The sequence below is a fragment of the Condylura cristata genome, unplaced genomic scaffold (genome assembly GCF_000260355.1).
Source record: "Condylura cristata isolate star-nosed mole 26May11 unplaced genomic scaffold, ConCri1.0 scaffold00032, whole genome shotgun sequence".
NCBI lineage: Eukaryota > Metazoa > Chordata > Mammalia > Eulipotyphla > Talpidae > Condylura > Condylura cristata.
Window position 1 is genome coordinate 13888330 of NW_004567133.1, and position 22927 is coordinate 13911256.

Here is a 22927-nt window from a genome sequence, read left to right on the forward strand (position 1 = left end):
TGGTGTGCTCTCCACACAGCCCAGCTTCCTGCAGCACTTCAGAGGTGGCTCTGAGCAGGACCCAGCAGGGGAGTCCCTGTGTACCCCTTTCCCTTCAGTCACTCACCTCCCCCACCCCACAATGTCCCCACTTCTCAAATAAACTACTTGCACTCAAACCTTTGCCCCAGGGCTGACTCTGTAGGGGAAAACCATCTGAAGGCAGTTCTACACCCCAAAATTTCAACTTCAAGGCTAACGGAAACCAGGTTGGAAATCAAATGTAAGAAATAGGAAAAGGACCGTCTCCCATTCGTCCGGTATTTTTGTCTTGCACAACCCTGCTCGCAGTAGAAACGGAAGCGCAGATCTCAGCAAGATTCTTGACCATGGAAGATAAATTTAGTGATGATGGGGAATTCTAGAAATGTATCTTTTGAAGGCAGCGATGGGAACTAAGATGTGGCACAGATTCTTACCAACAGGCTTCCGGCAAAAAGTCACTTGAGCAATTTGTATCCATTGCTGCTACCCTGAGCTTTCAATATTTTACCTGAATCGATTTTAACGATTTTAACGAGCATCCTAAATAGGAAAGTGTTAGCTCTCCTTGCTGGGTCAGCTTAAGATGCTTGACCCTAAAAGACACATGGCGGCCCCAACCACATCACATAGAATCAGTTTTATTGCCAGGTAAGAAATTCATATTAATATAGTGAATACATATGTTTACAAATAAACATTCTTAGAAAACAAACAAATGTTTTTTTTCTTCGTTGTAGGAAGTATTATTGGTATCATAAACTCTGCAGTTGTTGACAAGTATTAACACAGGTTTACTTGCAGAACATACGGTTACTAAAATATTTGCACATAAAATATGCTCCATTTACACAAAAAAAACTGGGGGAAGTAGGATGAGGGTGCCAGGCAGAGCCCAAGGCAAATGGAGGCTGAGACACTCTGGGAGGGCAAAGGACTGTCAGACTCTGGTCCCATTGGGTTGGAAGTCGGGGGACAGCTAAGGGCGAGAAGTAGGGGGTCGTAGGGGCCACGGGGTGGGGCAGGGGTCTCTATCACTTTCTTCTGGTTTTGCTCTTCTAAGTCTACCACCTACCGTGAGATACTTAGGCTCAGCTCGAGATCCTCTTTCAGCATCAAGAAGTCTGCTCAGCCTCGCTAGAGGAGAGAAGAAGCTTCCTCGCCTGCCCTTACCCCACCTCCTTAGGCTCCGAACGCATGGGCAGGTAAGGAGGCTGCTCTCCCGCGGAGCCTACTGACCACCCCTCCAGCAACAAGCTGAAGGGGGTGGAGCTCCCCAGAGTGAGCGTGCAGAGGAAGTAACATCCTCTAGGCTCAGAGAGCATGAAAGTCCTCTGACCAGGGTGGTGGAGGGCGTGAGTCGGAGTCTTAGAGCAAAGAGGACTGAGGGGGAGGATGGAGTCACTGACTTGGGAGCTGCCTGGAACCTGGTGATGAGCCAGCCCCGCAAGCCCTGAACTCCAGCCAGGGTGCCCTGGTGTGTGCTAACGGGCTTCCGTGGGTAGATGTGCACTGTGACCCTGAGCCCCATGGGAAATCATCCCCTTTTCGTTTTCCTCAGCCCAACTGATCACTTGAAGGAAAAAGTCTCCACTAGCTAGTGGCTTGTCTTTAACAATATCTGCATCCAGTACTACCTTTTTAAGAGGAGAGAGGGAGGGTGGAAGGGAGAGATGGCTGAGAGACAGGGAGGCTCAGGGGCTGGGAGGCTGGGAGGCAGGGAGGCTGGGAGACTGGGAGACAGGGAGAAACAGCAATGGTAGGTGCAGATCCTTCCACAGCTACAGTATCCAGACAGAATGGAACAACTTGCCACTTTGCACTTATTTTTAGAATCACTTTCTATTTATGGGGACAGATACTAGTTTTCTACTTGTGAGGGTAAGAAGTTTGCTTTTGAAGGTTAAATTATTTAAAATGAATCCACTGAGGTACAAATGGTGTGGCCAAGGTGCACAGCAGCGCCCAGGGTGTAAGTGTGTGATGACTACCTTGAGGAAGCACTGCCCTGTGGTGTTTAGGCCACTTGGGGTGTGCTGGGGTCTGAGCAGCGTGGCTGAGAACGTCTCCCACTGCTGCTCTGTTCAGCACAAGTCCTCCTGACACGCCACAAACTTACATGGCAGGTTCTGTGTGCAATTCCATCCTTCAACATGGGCAGAGACGTTGCTGTTTAAAAAAAAAAAAAGAAAACTTGCTCTAACCCCACTCCCCACGTTTCAGAAGGGAGACTAAAACCCAGAGAGAAAAAGTGATCAGTTCATGTCCCCAGGTGGGCTGGGAGTGAGAAGAAACACCTGCTCTCCCCGGTTCTGTGATGTCAGAAGAAAGTGGCGGGAGTCAGAACATGGGCATAAGATGCTCGAAGAAGTTCTCTGAGTTTTGTTTGCACCAGATCAAGCACAGCTCCGGAAATCGGAAGAGCTGGGGGCTCTTGGAAGTTCCCCGTTCACTAGCCAAACTCTTTATGAACGGGTGGGAACGTCTCATCTTAAATGAAAGTCTTTTCTCCCTCGCCTCTCTTTGGGCTTCCATGAAACACCGAAGGAGGACATCACTCATGTCGGGACCCCCTCCCCAACGGCTGTTGGCTTTGAGGAGCGATCTTGAAAATCAACTTAGAGAATTCTGGATGGAGGTTGGCTGAGTGGAAGTCTCTGGAGAAGCGGAGACTTGGGGGGGACTATGGGAATTAGGGGACTCAGAAAGGTTTGAGAGGTGTGGTGAGCTAGCCAAGGGCTGGACTTGGGGATGTGGGGCTGTGTGAGAGGAAGGGAGAAGGGGGGGGAGAAGATCTTCGACTTCAGGTACCCTGACATTGCAGCAGCCCCCTCAGAGGGTGATACGGGTGGGCTCACCAACAGAGGGAGGATGGAGACATCTACTACTACTCAGAAAGACAGGAGGGGGCCTAGCGAACGCAGGTCACACTGGGAACAAGACTGTCATTGAGAGTAATACATTGAAGGCACCACCCACGCTTATGACATTTTCAGTCCAAAGCAGTTGGAGTTGGGCAGCAGCGGCGGCAGCAACGGGCTGACGGGGAGGGGAGCCGGGGATAGCTTCTTAACAGAGGACTTGGTTCTGTGTCTCTTTTTTATCTCAGAGGCAAGAGGGAATCACCCAAGTTCCAAGACTCTGGGTCCTCTTCTCCTCTTGTCCACTTCCCAAGAGTGACTTTTTAAAATTGTTCTCGATCCCTGTAAATGATGTCCTGTCTTGACGGTTTGGAACACAATGAAGTTGCTGTTCTCACTCTTTTGGAAAGGGCTTGTGATGCGGTTTTCTTGTTTTAAAAAATTAGGCAATTCGCTCTGGACCCCTCCCCCACCCCACTTCCACGGCCATGGCCTTGATGGGCATTCTCCCAAATGTCCTTTCTTTACCCGATCCCTGGCGGTGGGTTAAGGGTCTCGTTCTTTTTTTCTGAGCGTTTACAGGTGTGTGTTGGGTTTTTTTTTTTTGCTTCCAACCTGGGAGATACGAAAAGGACTATAAATAGAACAGTTGGGTCCCGTGAGTGTCTTAAGTGCTTGTCAAACCTTTGGGTCCACATCACCACCTCTTGGGATTAAAAAGTGCTTGTAACAGCACAGACTCCCTCTCCACAGCTGCTCTCAAGGGCATACCTCTCTGGGTCCACCCTCCTCTTCTCTCCCCAAGGCCCCTACCCCCCAGAAACAGCACATGCCAAACAGCCTATGTGTTCCCTTTCATTGTGCTACTTTTCTTCCCATCGTCATGAATTTCAGTTTCAAGTTAGGAGGAAAAGAAAAGATCAGCCCTACCATTTGGGCAGGTGAGTCAGCCCCCTGGGGCCGGAAGTGGAAAGTGTGTGCCTCCATTTCCCCTTCGCTGTATTGCTGAACGTTCGTGCTTGGTTCGGCTGCCCACCGACTGGCGTTAGGCATGACCCAGGAAAAGCGTGATTCCGCGTCACCGGTAGGTTATGGTGGGTTCGGTCCATGTGGAGGGTGGGTGGGCGGGGGGGGATCGTGGTGGGGGGGCCCAGGGAGGGTGCGGGCCAGGGAATTTTTTGCCTCTCAGTTGAATGTGGTCTCCAGGATGCTCCCTGCTGTGAAAACTCAGACAGTCACCTCTGTCTTGCTGTTGGTGATGAAGTATGGCTGTTGGGGCGGGTAGTGCGGGGGGCGAGTTCCCAGGGGGTCGCTGGAGCCCGACTCGGCCGTGCACAGCTTGCCCTTGCTGCTGTAGGCCTGCCTCCGGAGAGACTGCTCGCTGGGGTCCCAGCCCTTAAAGTTGGTGGTGGCGTTGTAGGCCAGCGGGTGCGGAGGCATCTTGTTGGCGCGGGACTTCTGTCCGTTCTGCTTGGCGGGCCCGTGCTCCGGGCTGCAGGCCGGCGGCTCGTCCTCCACGCGCACCGGGTGCAAGGGCAGGTTGCCTTTGGCCGCCAGCTCGGCCAGGTGCCGGCGTTTGGAGTAGAAGTCGTCGTTGACCTTGTCGGCTGTGGGCACAGAGGGACAGAGGAATGGAGGAGAGAGCAGAGAGAGAGTTAGGGGCTGGGGTCAACCCCGGCAGCATCACAGCGACCCAGCAGCCCACACAGACACACTACAGACGTCACCTGGGACGGAGCGAGGGCAGCCGGCCTGTCCCTTACGCTGGGCCCAGAGGCCAGGGGCTCACATCTCTAGCAACTCTAGCTTACCCCAAACCAGCACAGCCACACCCAGAACTCCCCCATCCCGACTTTCTCATAAAACCCAAGCGTTGCTTCTTCGCCATTAAACCAGCGCCTTCTCCTTAAACAGTCACAGGCGGCAAGTGTCGCCATCGAGTCCCCAGCAGTCACGACCAGGGAGGCACCCTCGGCGATATTCTCCTGGTCCTCTCAATAAACAGGGTCTCACTGGGGTGGGGGTGGAGTTTCTTAGTGCCTTTGTTTGCGTTAGCTTTTGTTTTTAGGGGGAAAGTAGACCAGTGTTCAAACCCCACCTCTGCCACCTACCAGCAGTCACTGGCTCCATTTAGTTAACTTTTACGATCATCAGCTTCTGCATAAGGAAAGTCGTTACAATAAAAAGTATGTTCCACAGGGTTGTCTGGGGGTGAAATGTTATGTGTGTGTGTGAGGTGTTTACACATTAGTGACTGCCTTAGCCATCGTTATTATCATAGTAACAGTTTTATTTATCATGGAACGTTCGATCACTCATTTCTCTGTGTGGTTATAAATGCCTAATAGCACTTTAATGCCTACATAAGATTTCAGGGAGTGGAACTATTAAAAGTAATCAATTTTTCTATTGAGGAACATCCAAGTTGTGCCAATATTTTTGCTCCTATAAATAAGGCTAAGAAGAGAATCTTCTGGGTGAACGCTTTCTCTGTATTGAGAATGAGAAGAATTCTAAAAATATTGTCTCAGGCGCTACATCAGGGGTGGGAAATCTGCTCCTGGCCTAATTTTGTAAATAAATGTTACAGGAGCTCAGTCACACCCAATCACTGACAGATTCTCTGTGGCTGCGTTTGCTTGGCGACGGCGGCTTTGAGCGCTGCGACAGAGAATGCAGGCCCACAAAGCCTGAAAGATTTGCTGTGCAGCCCTGAAGTGAATTAGCTCAAGTGGAGTTACAACAGGTGTAAGCATGAGCAGGACTCCTGACGGACGTTGCCAACAGGCTGCCAGAGCTGTGCCCAGTCAATGTACCCACGTGTGCCTACTTGACAGTTCTCACTGGCTTCTCCCTCCTCTCCCCTTTCTTCTTTCCTTCCTTCCTGCTTCCCCTACCTCCCTCGCTCCCTCCTTTCCCCCTCTACTTCCCCTCCTTCCTTCCTCCCTTCTCTCATTATTTATTTAGTAACTTTAATAGACTGTCTACTTTTCTCTTACAATTACTCTAATACTCTCTCCACTTTAAAAATTCACTTCTTAGCCATCAGTCTTTTAACTTACATCTCTCCAGAGACCAGAAATCTCTGCTGTTCGCTCCGCACTTGCAACATCCCGTGCTGGTACAGGTGTGGATTTATGTATATTCATGGACAGCGTCATGATTCCATGTTCCTTTTCTCATCTGATCCTTTCAACAACCCCAAGAGGTAGCAAAGATGGGAATTACACCCTCTGTTTGACAGATTAGGGGACTGGCTAACTCCAATGCAGGAAATGATTTGACTAGGGTTACCCACAGCTGGGAGTGGAGCCCACAGACAGGATTCAGTGTTTTTGAAGGCCCCAGAGGGAAAGCTGGTCTCAGGACCAGCTGCTTCTCTGTTCCTCCATGTCTGTGGCAGACACTCACTGACACAACACTCTTTCCTGGGGAGCCTGGTCTTTGCTCACCCCAGGAAGCCACATGTTAATTTTCCAGGCTCAACACAGCTCAAGTTGGGATTCTGTTCCTGTTAATGCAGATAGCTCTGACTAATGCAATCTTAGAAGACAAAGTCCCCCTCTTCTTGAGTTCTAGAGCTGTCTGAAGACACAGGATGTCGACACCACAAGGAACCTTGCAGTCTGTTTGTGAAGGTGCAAAAAAGCAAACATTCCCAGATTTCCACAGATAACTGAAGGTGGCGTGAGGTATGCGAGACTTGGTATTAGAGCCCCAAGCTCTTAGCCCTTTAACAGAAAGTTCTAGGTTTCTACGGTGACAGTGTTTCAACAGGATGCTCTCATCTTCCTGTTTGACTTCCAAATTCATGCACCCAGTAATCTCGGGGGGTGGGTTCATGGCAACCCCCATGTGTGGTGGGCAAGCCTGAAGCTGCCACCACTATTCAGATCTAGAAGCACCATGACTTGTCACTTAAGCCAGGAGCGTGAGTAGTTGCCAGCATCGTGCACCTTTTCTCCAGCATCACAGTGAAATCACAGCGTCCTGCCAGCCATATCTTAGTAAAGCTTCTTGATGCTAGTCTCTCTCCTCCCTACTCTGGTCACTGCTCTCCTTCAGCCACCAGACTGGCCCCCTACTTAAATCCCACCTCTTCCAGTCCACTCTCCACACTGCAGCCAATAGGTTTCTAAACTGCAAAACTCACCATGTCCCCTGTCTAGCAAAAGCCTTCAAACAATTTGTTCTGTCACTTAGTCATTCATCAAACAAGCACGGACCATGAGCTAGACTCTGGAAACAGAAGAACCAGAAACTAGTCACCCTGCCCTCAAGGGGTGGGCAGGCCTTCTACCAAGGAGACATGAGTGACCAAATAGTCCCATATTCCCACAGTTCCATCGTAGTACAAACAGCTAAATCCTGTGAAGGGCTATCTAGTCTTAGGAATATTCAAAAGCTCGCTCTCTGACCTTCTCTGAGACAGCCCTAACCCTGCCCCTCTATAGAGACATCCCAGAGAGAGTGTTGTTGGGTTCCAGATCACCAATGAAGCAAATGTTGCCAGATGTGTCACATGAATTTCTGAGCTTCCCAGTGCATGTAAATGTTTACACTACACTGTAGTCTACTAAGTGTTCAATAGCACCACATCTTTTAAAAAAAAAAATGTGTATGACCTAATCAAACATGGTGTGGAAAGTTGGAAAGATGGTGCTTAAACACCTGCAGACACAGAGCGCCAGGCCCCTCCCTTTGTAAATAGCACACGATTTGCAAAGTACAGCAAAGTGGAGCTGGGCCCAGGGGTGCCCGCATCTTCCTTGGCGCCTATGGGAGCCAATGTGGCCACTCCTGGATTGATGGCGCGGTTCTCCTGCTGCCTGTGACTATACAGGTGTCTCTTTTTTGTCTTCCTTTTCCTAATAAACCTGTCCTTAAACAAAGTATTTGAGATCTATACGCTACACAGCACTCTTCTGGAACAACACGTCAACATATATTTTTGCCTATCTCCTGGCTTACGGAAGAAGATTTGGATTCAAGCCCAGAGACACTGAGGTCTCGCTCTGAGCCAGAAGCCCGCCCAGCACAGAGGCGTTCCTCCACTCACTGCCCTTCTCTGCCCTCTTCACATCCCAATGCCTGCCGTGTGACTTGAACACCTCCTCTGCCTGTGAACAGCATCCAAAGGGAGCTCGGTGTGTTCAGGTAGAGCTGGGCCAGAGGCGCCGGCATCAGGGGGAGAGGCTGGTGAGGGAACGCAGCCCTGAGTTTCAACCCGAAGATAAAGAGGGACAGAGGCAGCCCCCCGGGGGGAGGGGCGGGTGCTGTATCTCAGGAATAGCCAAGTGTGCTGCTCCTTTGTCAAGAGGTAAAGCCTACACTCTGGAGACCCCAGCGCCTTACTGGGCACACACTCGGTTCCTGCAGCAAGAGCAAGAGGCCACAGCGGGGGACAGTGAGGCCAGGGTGGCTCACCAGTCACATGAGGGAGCCAGCCGGAACTGGGCCTCCAGTCCAGTTAGGTGACCGCAACGTGGCTGACAGTTCTACTGCCGCCTTGTGAACGACTCGGCCCCACCTGGCCGTTTCCACACCGCTGAGCATGGAAGAGATATGCTTATTCTGATCTGCGAGGGTTGGGGGTTTAATTTAAACTCTGCCATCGATAGCTAATAAAAATGGAAAAGAGCAAATCTCAAAAGAAAATACAGGGAGAGTCTACTTCCGGCCCTTGAGCCTGGTCTAGTCCAGTGACCGTCTTTCATTCACAGACTTGTAGAAGTGACCTGGGTAAGTCCTGAGCCAGGGCTCTTAGCTCTGCTGCCTCTGCTCTCGGGCTCTGGGGGCCCTGCCTCCCAGGAGGATGAAACCCCGTTTGCATCCAGGAGGATGCAGGCTGCTTGCCTCTGTCCCCCGTGTCTGACAGCCTGTTGATGCCCGATACCTGGTGGACCCACACAGCCAGCAGGATCTGCGGCTAAGCCAGGACTGAGTCAACCTGGTCAGGTTCACTGTTAATCCAGCGCCCTGATGAGCTGCCGGTAGGCCCTCACTCATGAGCCCAATAATTAATCATTTTGTTGGTTACTCGACTAAACCTGGGGGTTGTTTGTTCTATACTGCAGATAATTGGTATAGGTCATTTGTAAAAGCCCTGTGCAGGGGAGCTTCGAGAAAATGAAAGGATATCTCCACAGCAGGAAAAGGGTGGAGGGGCTCATCTGTGAGGCGTCCTTCACACCCGCAGTGGGGACCCCCTCACCAGGTCCCCAGGGGTCTCCTGGTGAAGAGCCCCCACCTGCGTGTTGCCTGGGGCATTAAACTGTCTTTCAGTGTGTGCGTTTCAAGATTATTTCAAGACCAAGGGTGAGGTTGCTGGCTAGGTGGGTGAACTGTCTCCTGAAGCTGGAAATGCCATTTGCTTCAAGCCCTCATTCCAGTGTTTCCAGTTCCCTCTGGTTTGGGTCCACGTGAGGGTTACCTGGCTGCTCTTGGCTCTGCATGACACAGTCCCTACCTGTGTCCGTGAAAAATCTCCTTGTGATGGAAATAATAGATTCACTGAACAGCCTTGTAAGCCCCATTAATAAATGCATTAACCTAATCAGCCCTGGTACCTCGTGGGCAGATGGCTGACAAGCCAACCACGAAACAGATGTGTGAGCTCTTCAAAAGCACCGTCCTCTCCTGTTTGATTTTTCTTCATTTAAAAAGAGGAAGAAAGAATGAAAAAGGTGCCTTCTTTCCAGGGAGCTTAATTGCCTTGAAGGAAGCAAGGCTGTAAAATTAAACTGTACCTTCCTCCATCTGTCTCTTTCTTAATTAGTAGCAGACGCCATACAGGTGCTGGGTGGGCTGGTGCCTTGCTCCCGTGGCAGCGGAGACAGGTAATAACCAGCTCTCAAAACAAGCTGCACACCTGAGGGTCTCAGCAGGGACTTCCCACCTACCTGCTTTCGTTGGGCCAAAGATATCTTGAGGTGGGGTTTCCACCGCTCTTCTCACTTGGGGATATTCTTGGGCCTCAGGTGATGGATGAAACAACACGACCCCCCTCCCCGCCTCCACGTTCCTGGCGCTGCGTTTCCCCTCCATCTTTGGTATAAGAATGTGCCACAGGGAGTGTTTCATCTCCCCACCATGCTTAACACTAACACATACACTCTTTGCGTGCGCTGACTTGTGGCGATATCTATCTTGATCATTTTCACACTAACGAGAAGCCCATCTCAGAGGGGACTGGGTCTTTGGGGGCCAGAATAAATGACCACCTACTGGACAGCTCACAACAATTGAAATGTATTCATTCACAGTGATAGAGGCCAGAGCCTGAAGTTGAGGGGTCAGCTGGGCCATGCTCCCTCTGTGGGTCCCGAGAAGGCCCCTTCCTGGCCTCTCTCTTCTAACTTCCCCTGGGTGGGTGGGGGGACATCCCTCTCATCCTGGGCCCTGGAGCCACGTCTCCCAGTCCTGGCTCTGCCTTCACGGGTCAGTCTCCGCCATGTGTCCAGGTGCATAACCTCCCTCTTCCTGAAAGAACTCAGTCTCAGGCGTAGGAGCCACCTTGATCCAGCACAACCGCACGTGAACTTGACCCAGTCTACAAAGGTCCTATTTGCAAGTCTGGCCATGTTATGAGGCTTCAGGTGGACATGCATCTAGGGAGGTCACCCCATCCCAGCATGCATGGAAGTGCTTCCTGTGCCAGAAAATACCAAGTTTACCACCACCGGGGCCTCACTGTTGTTATTCCCTCTCTGTCGGATGCTCTTATTGGTTGCCTGTCTGGATCCTTCTTATCACAAGTTCCTCGGCTAGAAGGTCACTTCCTCCAAAAACGGAGAGGGAGAGGGACACCTTTCCTCTCCCATCATTCTTGATACCTCCCTATTTCAATGTTCTTAGTTTGCATCACTCTGTGAAATGAGCTTTCTCAGTTACATATGTTGTCTGTTTCCTACAATGTAAGCTCCAATGAGTTTAATGAAGCCCCAAGTTCCCCTCTAAAACAGAATGTTTTCTTTCTTCCCAAAGGTGGGGGAGGGGAAGGGGTGATGTGAGACCCTGCTGAGCTCTGGTTCGCCCAGCAGTCAGAGTGCCCACTGCATCCTAAGCAGTGCAAGTCTCTCATCCTCCAGGGCTGGAGCGCTGGTTGGAGTGCCAGTCGATCAGAGAGCCGAAGGCGTCCTCCCTCACAGAACTGCACTGAGGAAAGGCCACATGCTTCTCAAGGGACTGAGAGGAGACAGGTTTCTCTAGCATCACTGCTCTGGCGCAGGCACCCCCCAGGCTCCTTACTCATCCTGTCCCAGTTAGGGGACCCCGGGCCCCACTCTGACTCAGTGAGGTAGACATAGTGACGGGAACTTCATGTTCCGCCACACTGAACCCTCCACATCAGGGTTGTGGGATCAGACTTTGACATGTTAGATGTTAAAGAAGCATAGCTACCTTCCTTGTAGCTGGTGGTGACAAGATAACGCCAGAATGTTGCTTTGAATCCTACATTGAGCAATTAAGAAAGTTTCTGAGGATGCTGAGAAAGGGGCACTGATGAGGTTAAAGCTCAAGGGATTCAGCACCCTGGCATATAGTGTACATAACGAAGCTCAGGAGAATGCACGCCTGATTTATGTGATTGTAAAATCTTAACAATATGGTAGAAGGAGCCTGAACTCTGAGAGCAGATGGATCTTTTTAAATCCCAGCTCCTCTATTGAAAAGCTTGAGACCTTGAACAAGTTACCTATGTGCTCTAAATTCCCCATAAAAGTGAAAATAACTGCCAGGTGGCAGGGGGCTGAGGGCACTGAAGAAAGTTGTGTAAAGCACCTCGTATAATGTCCTTGTCTCACAATAGGTATTCCATGGACGGCAGTTGCTATTGTTCTTATCGTCAGGAAATCAAAGGCATATAAAATGAGGCCAATAAGATTTACTCTGCAGAGTTCAATGGGAAAACAAACGACACAAGATGCACAGACGCACACACCGTTGTGTGTGGCGCCCAGTGAAGCTCCTTAAGCGTCCACCCTGTCTCAGACGATGTGGCAGCAGCCTGCTCCTCCCAATCTCTTCTCCCTCTCTGTCAAGCACTTGGCCAAACTGGGTTTCTCCAGCTTTCTCGAAAGCTAAATGTCACCATACAACCCATCTCTCCACAATGGAACATAGGCAACAGCCATGATCCAACTTCCACTCCATCTCACTTGCTTAAAAGAAAATCCCTTGCTCTGGGGTGCTCTCTTCTTCTCCCTAAAGTTGTGGCAGAAATCAACTACAGCTATGCAAATGATGGGGGGGAGGGGCAGGGGTGCCTGAGCAACAATATCCCAGGCCCCTGGCCCCTGGTGATGGCTGCAGAGAGATGTCCCACCAGCCAGAGCTCACCTGGACTACTCCAGGAGAGAGGAATAGTCAACCCTGGATTGGGGGGAAACTTCGTTCAATAGGACAGGATTGATTTTCTACTTCTATGCATATTTTCTGCACCTCTATATTTTTCTCCTTCACAAGGAGGATTAAAAAGTAAACGGGGAGCGGCCACGTTATTCCTCTCTCCTGTTGAAATACATGCTAGAAGCCTCGCGAGTTCCTGGGCTCATCTTGGCAGGCGAAACAAGAACAGGACCAAAACCTGACTTCTCAGATGGGAGAGGCCTGAGAGGGGGCAGAAGATCTCTCCTTCTGGCGAATTAGTCTGGTTTCACTGGCTTCTCACTGCAGAGATACAAGTGGGGAAAATCACAGGGGAACCAGGCCTGACGAAAGCTCAGGGCTCCCGCTCTTCCAGCAGGCCCCTCATCTTCCCTGAAGCCACAGTTCCCTAGGAGAAAAGCTGGGATGATGAACCCAAACCCAAGGTCCTGCTTTGTCTCCCCGCCAGGGCTCCCAACAGGAGGGCTAGCCGCCTCTGTGGGCGAGGGCCCAGTGCGCACGCGGCTGTCCAGCTGAGCCCAAGCCTCCTTTCTGTGCTGCGCAGCCCTCCCTCGGCGCCTGGCGCACGGCTGCGCGGGCTTCTGAACCCTCAGGCCTTTGTCTCTTCCCGAGGCCGCCCTGCTGTGCTGTCGCCATTTTCTGAAAGGCTGCTGAACAAAGCGGAATGGACTCCTGCCCCCGCCGGGCTGACCGCTGCCCCTGCAGACCAGGGCAGTGGACCCCGCGGCTTCCAAGCCTCCAGGCTGCTGCTCCCTCCTCTGGACAGCGCTTTTCCCAAGTTCATTGTGTGGCGTGTCTGTATCTTCCCATCACCCTTCCAGTCGGTGAGATTTAACACGACTGGGGTTTTTCAAATGATGCAAATCAAGGTAAACTCCTTAGCCCTGCTTACCTCCTCCCCAAGGGCTTACCAAAGGGCCACCTCAGAGTTGAAAAGTCTAAGCTTTGGGACCCTGTTGACGAAGGCGCAATGAACCTCACTGCTGGCCCTTTCACATTCCACCTGCAACTTATGGAGGAAGATCCTGTTTTCCGGTCGGGTCCCCGCTTCTGAGTTCATGCAGTGGACTCAAAAAAGAGCAGACACGTGTGCTCTGAAGTTTGCAAGGTGCTTTCTGCAAGTTTGCAAGCCTGCACCGCTGCCGTCAGGGCTGCTGTCTGCCGGGCACGGGACACCCGGGGCGGGGCCACAGCACCCAGCTAAAACCAGACTATGCCACCACCATGCAGACCAGCCCAGGCCCACGCCTGAACTCAGCAGAGACTGGAAGGACCCCCCATGGCAGCACCCCCCCCAACCAGGGCCACTCCTGAGCTCAGTGCTGAGCTGTATCAGCTTTACGCAGGAGCTCTGAGGTTGCTGTTCAATCATAAATGGCTTACACCTGACAGTTGTCAGCTAGGGATCCAGCCCCCTTACTCCACGCGGTTCCGACGGGACAGTCCCCATACGCAGGGAGCACAGCCACCCGTGTCATTGACCCCACCTGCAAGGGTTTGATCAGGGAAGGGCCCATGACAGGCAGGCCACGCACGGCAGAGCCGGGGAGGTTAAGAGACAGAGGGGAGCAATGAGAACACCCACCCAAGCCTTTACTTTACAGGAGAGGCTAGAAGCTTCTCCTGATTCTGCCTGCTCGCCTGTTCTGCTCACTGCCCAGGCCTCCTCAGACAACAGACACTCTTCAAACACTGCCTGCTTCTCTGAAAAATGACCGGGGGAGGGGTCTCTATTGTGTGGACACCGGGCAAGGAGCTGGTAGAGTGTGGAACAAACGGCACACAGCTGGCTTGGCCTCCGTGAACCGCACCTGCAGATGGGCGCGCTGTGCATCACAGTCTGCCGCGGTGGCATTTTCTGCATGCCGAGCACCCTCCCCGGCTCCCTTCATGCCCTACGGGTGCCCAAGGAAGCTCATCAAAGCTCCAGTGCTTGCTGAGTGCTTTTCAAAAGAGGCTGAGCTCAGGAACTGGTGGGATTGGATTTTTATTAAAAAACCATCCTCTCCCTCTCCTTCACCTGCTCTGTAACCCTTCTGCTCACCAGCAAACCAATAAAATTGGTTTGAAAAATCAGAAAATTGCAAAAGCCTGAATTTCATGAAGTCATATTTTAAGGCTGCTTTTCGGTGGCTTCCTCCCCAGGATGTCCCCACTCTGACTTTCCCACCGAGCTGAAAGCCAAATCACACACTCTTCTATGGTCTCTGTCTTCTGGAGAGGCTCTTCGAAGAACATTTATCACAGGGTCACATTAAATGTCTCGGGAGAAGGAGAGAACTAGGATTTATTGAACACCTACTATATACTGGATATGATTTAGCCGTTTCACACACATTATCATATCGACACCTTCTTAAAGAAACACGAATGGTGAATTCATCTTTTTGCTGTGTGACAAGTGAGCACGGAGGCCCAGAGATGGTGCGTAATCCACCCGCACACTCCCCTGGCACAGCAGGTAAGGACAGAAGGACAGGGCTGGCATACCTGGCCCGCCAACCTCCAGCTGAAGCCCCAGCCCAAACCCCCAATGAAGAAAACAGTTTAATTTCAGTGAGAAGCAAAAATACCCACGTGTGTGTGTTGGGGGGGGGGGGGCGTGTTGGCTTGTGGAGACCGGTATCCTAGGACAAATAGGGTTTGCATCTGGGGCTGGTTCTTAGGGAAGGATAGAACCAAGCTTTCTCTTACATCGGAATTTCCCAGAAAGTGCATTGGAAAAAGAAGGACCCCTGAGGGCCCAGCTCTTACAGTGGGTGGGCCTGCGTTCTAGACTTGTAACAGGCATCTGCAGAGATTCTGGTCACGTTTCTGAGCTGTGCTTTGAGGTCCAGGGCCCCGTCCTGGGTGTCGGGCTCCTGTCCCGTATGATCTCAGGCTGCCTCACTTGGCCCGGGGGACTCAGCTCCTCTCTTGTAAAAGCACAAAGTTTGACTGGAGCGGGTTTACTTCCCTGAAGTGTTTTTCTTGTCTTGTCTCCTAAATTACTCCCGGGCTGGGAGTACTCTCTTGTGTCTGTTTTGGGAAAGGTGGCGACTAGGAGTGGGAGAACTTGGAGCGGGAGCATGGAGCACGAGAGGGGATTTGCGCCTGGTGGAGAGGGCGCACTGCACCTCTGGGGGTCCCCAGCACCTCTGGCCCCCATTAATTCTCCACCTCCACCCCGCAAGTCAGACCCAGCCTAGCCAGGACTGTGTAAGGGAGAGGCCAGATTCAAAGATTCCTTTGGCCAAATAAACAAATTTCCAAAGACACATTGCCCCCCCTCCCCCCCCGGGAGAGTCTGAGGTGGTGGCGGCTTCCAGGCTGGGCTGGAAACAAAGATTCAAGGGCTGGACCTGGGCAGAGGCGTGGCCGCTAGGGGGCGGTCTGCAGGGGGCGCCGGAGCCATGTAAGCATGGAGTCGCGAACGAGGCTGGGCTCCAGCGTGGAGCAGGTGGAAGCTGGAAACTAACTGGTTGTCATAGGGGCTTTTCCCTTTTTCTTACGAAGCCACCCCGCCTTGGCCAACCCTCTGCCTACTTCTCACCCCATGCCCAAAGTCAGTTCCCAGAAGCTCTGGGGCCACTTGAGATGAGATGGCAAGATATTAGCAGGTTTTTCTGAAGAGAAAAGACATTGGGTGGTCAAAGGCAGTTGAGAAACCACAGGTTACAAGCACTTGAGGCTTGTTAACACGGGGTTTCTCGGAGCATCTATTAGCTATCCGATAATAGTGGGAGTAATGACACCGCGAAGAGCCGTCACACACCTGTCACTCTCCGTAGGGCAGTTCAACGACTGCCGTGGTTCTCCATGTCATCCTCACAGGTGACAAGACTCCCCAGTGATGAGGACTTAAGTCCAAAGCAGGCGGATCTCTCTCTGCCCATCTCAGCAGTTCCTGTCAAGGTGATGGGGCGTGGAAGGCGGGACAGTAAAACCTCATAGCCCCACAACCTTGCAATCCTGCCTCATGGAAACACAGGTCTAGGGGTTGAGCGTCTAGACAGAAGATAAGGGGAGATCAGTGATCTTCCTGGGTCTGCTGCTTGGGGACAACTTTCCTCTGCCCCAGGCAAAGCAGATATAGCTGGCAACACAGGTGAACTTAGCCCCGTTTGGGTAGAAAAAAAAAACAACCTCCAAGCCCTGGCTTGTGATCAGTCCTGAACTATTTTCTGAATGCCCCCGATGACACAGCCCAGCAAGACAGAGAGGCTAACAGCCTCTGGCAACGTCATGGGATCAAGGTGGCTTCGCCTCTCTCAGGGGAGGGAGAAAAAACTTTATGCTCAAATTAGTAGGTCTGTCATGTTCCAAATTGTTTGCATTTCTAAAAATGGATGTTGACATGTGAAAAGTTATTATCTAATGCAAGACCAAAAATCTCCCTCTCAGGAAAACAACTGGGTTGGCAGGGGGTTTTCACCAGCAGCTCTCACCCTGAATATGGCAGTGCAATGCCCTGTCCCTCTCCCCCAGCAATCGGGGTGTTTCTGGGCCTCAGTGACCCTGGTCAAACTCGCCTCTTCGGAACCCTCAGGAAGATACCTGGCGAGGGTCTGTTTCCCAGCTCAACCACTTGCCCAAGAGTTTTCCAAGAAGGATCCTCAAGTCAGCAGCATCCGCTTCTGCGAGGAACCCACTAGCAATGCAACCTCTCAGCCCTGCTCGAAGCCCTGTGAGTCAGAAGGTCTAGGGTGCAGATCAGGACTCTGGCTTGAGACGCGCCAGGAGATGCTGAAGTACTTGCAGGTAGGGGACCCGGTGGGCCCGCAGCTCCTCCCCGTAGTGCCCTCACCCCCAAGCTTAATCTCTGAGTTACCCTCCAGTCCAGTGTCTTCTCCCCATTCTCTTTCCACTCCCATTCAGGCCGCCAGCCACCTAGATGACTACAAGAGCCCCCCAGTGGGTGCCCCCAACTCCAGTCTGTGCTCCCAAGTCCCCTCTCCATTTGGAAACCCAAATAATCTTCTGGGAATGGGGAAATGGCCAGGCCATCTCTGCCTAAGCCCCACTGCATCCTCCAGATCAAGGTCACTTAAGGGCTCCACCCCCTATCCTTGGGCAGCTCCAGCCTTCCCACCACCAAGAAAGCCTAAAGAGCAAAGGGAGAAGAGAATGTGATTCTGGTGCCATCTGCTAAGAGCTGTTGCCATCACGCTGCAGTGGGAAATAGCCTGGCCTGGGGTCAGACACCCCTGCGCCAACTGTGCTCACCACTGCAGCCAGGCGACTTGGGACCAGCGCACTGGCCACATCGGTACAGGTGCGTCACTAGAGAGTCAACCATCAAGTAATGGGAAGGACCCAGTGTTCTGTCTGGTGCACAGGAGACAGCTAATACAGTGTGGTCAGCTCCTGGCCCGTCACCCAGCTAGCGAACACAATTTCAGGTCAACCCCCCCTTACCGCTCCCCAGGCAGTCTCGGGAAAGTTGAAGACAGACTTCGTTCTGTTTCCAGAAGACCAAATCATTTGCAAGACCCTGGACTCACATCACGACTGTTTTTCTCCCCCCCCTAAATTTTTGTTTCCCCTGCACTCCTTCACCTCATGCACTCATTACCTCTGTAGCTTTCTAAGAAAATATCACCTTTCCTAGATGTCTTCTTACCTGGGGTGATTCTGATAGTGACATTTTCCTTCAGGCCATGACTCCTGAGAATCCATCGACAAGGACCCCGAGCACAGACAGCCCAACACACATGCACATACAACACCTACACACTGGCACTTAGACGGACGGCATGTCCACCCCACGCGACCACACACAGACACCTGGACTCTGTGCATCACTGATGAGTGTTGAACCCAACAACACCTGGACAAAGGAGCTACAAAAAGCCGTACGGTACCTTTTGGTGACTTAAGTGTCGCCACTGCCCAGTCACCATCAGAACTTCCTAAAAAATAACAATCAAGAGATGCTGATGTGTTTCCAAGCTTCCCATGGTCGCTGCATTCATGTGGTCACCTGGAAGCCCCAGCTGCAGCCTCCAAGGGGGACTGGGGACCCAGGGAACAGGGAGAGGGGCCAGGTGTGTGAGTGCATGTATGTGAGCGCCTCTTTCTACAAGGCTTTGGAGCAGTGTCAGGATCTCAAGACCCAACAGACGGTTCCAAGAAGGTCCTGAAATAGACCAAGAAGTTTTGGGTGTTGTAAGAGAAGGGAGGGTCTTAGGTGTGACTCTGGCCCTAGGTTTTGGTCCCTGAGAGAGTGGAGAATTTGAGCTATCAGCGGTCCCTTGGTGGACAAGAGATGAACTCAGATCTTATAACCATGCTATTCTCGTCCTGGGAAGGGGGTGTGTTATTAGCTTCAAGTTCAAGGTTGGAGCAGCCTCTGTTGATGGGACTTCATTGGGGGAGGGGTGCTTTGTTTTGGCTCTTCTTTAACGCCACTTTAAATGCTAGATGCCTGTCCTTGGAACATGTTGCTGAATGAATGAATGAGTTCAAGTTCCTCTGGGATCACTCTTTCTAAGGTTTGGAAATTCCCCTAAAGGCTGTGAAGTCCTCTAAGAGCTGGACTTTTTGTTGTAAATCCATTTCGGCAGATTGAATTCTGTTTCAGAGGTGCTGAAGGAGCCTGGGGAAATCTCACATTATTAGCAGGCCCCCTTGGTGATCCCTTTCCTAAAGTAAAGGATGCTGAGAATGATTATGCCTTGCCCATCCCCAACCACCCCCCCAAAGTCCCTCTCCGTAAGACCGGGTTTTCGTGAGCCAGGGCATTTTCCTCCAGTCTTTGCAGTGCTCTGTCCATTGGCTGCCAGCCGGGCCAATCCACCTGCGCTCCTAGCTCCCTTTCTTTTCTTGGGAATCTACTGGGAAAGACCAAGTCCTCGGTGTTTCTGCACAGTTTCCACAGAGATCCGTCAGGCTGCCAGCTGAGAGGAGACGCAACCACAGTCTGTGATCTGAATGATTACAGAGCACAGATCCGGCCCCATGTCAACATTTCCGGTTGGCCTCCCAGGCATGCCAGAGGATGCTCAAATTGCCACATCCCCGCTGTGGACATGAACTCTACACCCTTATCACTTACAACAAGGGGAAACTGGAGTGACAGAAGGGCGGTGAACTTAAAATTAAGTGGCCCCGCCTGGGATGACTTAAGGTTTCTTCTCCCTCTGAACCCCATCAATCCATCAACAGAAATAGTGACGCAGCCTCAGACTTGCCTGCGTGGGAGGACCCCAGCCTGGAGTGACCGCCATCAAGTCTGCCATGTTACCCTTGAAGGCAGGGACCATGCCCTCTGTCCCCAGCGCCTAACCAGGGCTGACAGCTGGTTCTGTTTTGTTGGATGCAAAATTAGATGTTTATTAAAAGAAGGGGGGTGGAAGGCAGGGAGCAAAGGGGCCTTCTGGGGAACATTCTGGATGATTCAACTATGTCTTGTCTTTTTGGCATGTTGGTATAACTGAGCACATTCCTGTTTCAATGATCACTACAGTAAAATGTCCAGCTATGGGTTTCACTACATATAAATTGCACTTCAACTTTAGGGAGATTTTTACCTTCAAGCAAAAAAAAATAAATAAATAAAAATAAAAAGGAAGAATGGATCTTCCCAGCCTTTTGGAAAAAAAAAAAAAAAAGCCTTCCGATGCAAAATTGTTCTGAACTACTGAACCTCGGTTTCCCCAGCTGCAGGATGGTGAGACTAACACTCCGCTCTGAGGTGTAAGGTGTGAGAGCTTCATCATCTCAGCTCCTTTTTTGCCATAACTTAAAAAAAATTAAGCCAGAGGACATCAGTCTGTGTCCAAGGGTTCTTGTGGGTGATTCCCACACCCATGAAGGAGGAGGAATTTCTGCCACCTTGAAGTGGTTGCTGCTGTGGTTTGAAAAAGTGCAATAGGATAGCATGGTTCTAGCAAAGCAGCACATTATCTGTCAAATAGCAATGAGGAAAATATTTCCATACTAAAATTTTCAATGAAAAGGGGAGACACCACAGCATTTTATCAATAATGCTGATGCACCCTGTCTTTTTCCCTCACTGAGTAGCCAAGTTGCACTGAAGCCTCTTACAGGCACAAGGTCAGGAAATCTTTGACAATCAAGGAGTTCAACTCTTTAGACACAAGGAAGTTGAACATGGGGTGGAGAGGAGATAAATGCTGATTTTTTGTTTGCAAAGTCCTTGGAGCAACATGAAAGGGTGACCTTTCCAGCTGTAGAGGAGGGAGTCATCTGAATCATCAGGCAGCCCTCAGGGATATTGCCACATCCCTGTTTGTAAGTCTCAACCCCCATCACGTGGGGGACCATCACGTGGTGTCTCACACTTTATCCTCCATCACACAGAGGGCTTGGCCCAGGGACCTGTGTGTTTAACTGATTTTTCAGGTTACATTTGGGTTCAGTCTAACCACAAGACACAATTCTTGACCTCAATCTTTGTAGAAAACACTTCTGAAAGGTCTAAGCCCACATTTCTGACTGAGCATGAAGAGCCAGTGGAGCGAACGGAAGTTCTGTTCAGGGGGCTGCTGTGGCCCTGCCTCTGGGCCTGGATGTTTATGAGCTTGGTTTGGACAGCAGAGAGGTTTGGGCTGACTCTGCTGGTCCCCAGACAGCTCGGAAAAGCTATTTGCTGTTTCCTTGCTGATTTGTTTTATTATATTCCCAAAGTGAATTAACTTTCACACAAGAACATGGGTCTACTAGCCAACTCTACAATTCCTTTGAAATGAATGAATTCTTTGCACATGAATCAAGATACCAGTACATCATAGAGAGTGAAGAAAAAAATATGGACAACAAATAACTGATGTGGAAACTCTAAGACACTGCATTATTTACTTCAGGCTAACTATGTGCGAGGCTAAGTGTTTTCGATGCACTGGGTCATTGACTGTTCACAGAAACCAGTAGGTGTGTATTATGAGCCTCTCCATTGACAGATGAGGAAACAGAGACTTGAGGCTAAGCAGTTGACTTGATAAATAGCCGAGTTAGGTCTTAAACTGAGTCCTGTTCACTGCAGGGGCCATGTTCAGTCTGCGTCTTGATGGTCATCTCCTGACTCCGTAAGGCACCTACCACCTACTGTTACTCACTGGGTTTACGGATGTCCTGAAGGGCTTCATCACATTCCCTACATGGTGCTAGGTTCTGGGGACCCAGTAGAGTCAACAACCAAGGGGCACCAGGTCATTATGTTGGAGAATAAATATATGGATGATATGGATGGATGGATGGATGAATAAATGAGTGAATTGAACAAGGATGATTCATCTGATCATTTCTTCTTGTACAGAGTCCAATCAGGCTTACTCTCTGGCATTTCCATAATGTGTGTGCAAATCTTTTTCCCAATAAATAACTGGGCAGTGATCCCCTTTGGAACAGAGGTCATTCTGTGGTCATATGCAATGTATGACCAGACAATGTATCCCCAACTTCCTAAATGCTAGAGAGTAGGGCTCTAGCATTGAGTGTGACTTTAATATCCAAACAAAACGGAAATAGTAGAAAATGGAAAGGAAGGCAGATTTGGGAAGAATTTAGCTCAGCAGCAATCACCAGTTAACACCCTTCTTCCCAGGGTGGGTAGTGAATGAAAAGACCCTACTCGATGGCTCCTGAGTACAGTGATATCAAAAATGCGTAGAATGCTTTAATTTTCTAATTTTGAAGCTAGAATGGAGCTTGGCGGCCATAGAGCCCACATCCTCATTTTTCACACGAAGAAGCTGTGGTCACAGAGTTTCAGTGACCGCCTTCGAGCCACCTGACATTCTGGATATTAAAGCTGCCAAGAGAAATTTATTTTCCAGCGGTATTTTTAAACTTGGCAATTAACCCTAAAGGCTATGCAAACCTCTCCTTATTTACCAAAATGAAATTTTTAGAAAATGAGCCTGGCTATCAGATGTTGCAGAGTTGTCACAAGCAAATCATTTTTTAAAACCCCTCTCTCCGGGGTGGTAATGACTTCATTCATGAAGCACATCTCATCTCTCACACCCTGGTCACGTTGTGCCTTAATAAAGAACCCTCAAAAGAATGTTTATTATTGGATTTGCATTTCATTTGTGCAGAAAGACTCTGGACTCTGGATAACTCATTGGGTCAACAGTACTGCTCTTCTCTGGACCTTACTCACTAGGAATTCAAAAGAAATCCTAACTTCTACCCCAAAGGGCTGAGAACAAGATGGGTGCGTCAATGTATATAGGACTGGGGGAGGAGGGGGGATCTGAAGAGCGATCCTCCAGGGCTTCCTAGCAGAGGTAGGGGTGCTCCCTTCCAACTAAGCTATCCTGTGATGACAAATTCACTCATTCATTCAGCAAACATGGCAACTTCCTGTTATGTGAGAAGAAAGGGTTATGCAAAGATTCTCAAATACATTTTCAACTTGCAAATAGGACTGCAGATGCACTACAGACTTTGCTATGCACAGGAGCCCTGCAAAAACCCTGCAGAGAATCAAGGGATGTTGTTGGAACACCCAGCTATTACTCATCAAAAAGCAACTTTGGATGTTGAAAAATGGCATCTAACATGAAGAAGTGAATTGTTTAGGGTAAGGTAACTAGTTAAAAAACAAAGATGTGGCCTTCCCTGGTGGCACAGCGGGTTAAAGAGCAGCACTAAGAAGCTAAAAACACTTCTGCATGCGTTCGATCCCCGCCTGCCACCACATGGCG

General features: G+C 50.5%; 1 protein-coding gene across 2 annotated transcripts in view; it reads right to left on the bottom strand.

The window, feature by feature from the left end:
• Positions 1-3588: 3588 nt before the first annotated feature.
• SHISA9 (shisa family member 9) overlaps positions 3589-22927 on the bottom strand; it is a 224101-nt gene continuing 204762 nt past the window's right edge. Inside the window, exons 4-5 of one of the 2 annotated variants that reach the window (XM_004692118.2) lie at positions 18116-18163; positions 3589-4489 (exon numbers count right to left, since the gene is read on the bottom strand). In XM_004692118.2, coding sequence (XP_004692175.1) covers positions 4110-4489; positions 18116-18163 — 428 coding nt within the window. In that variant the 3' untranslated portion in view covers positions 3589-4109. The remainder of the gene's footprint in view (positions 4490-18115; positions 18164-22927) is intronic. The other variant, XM_012731808.1, reaches the window with a different exon arrangement.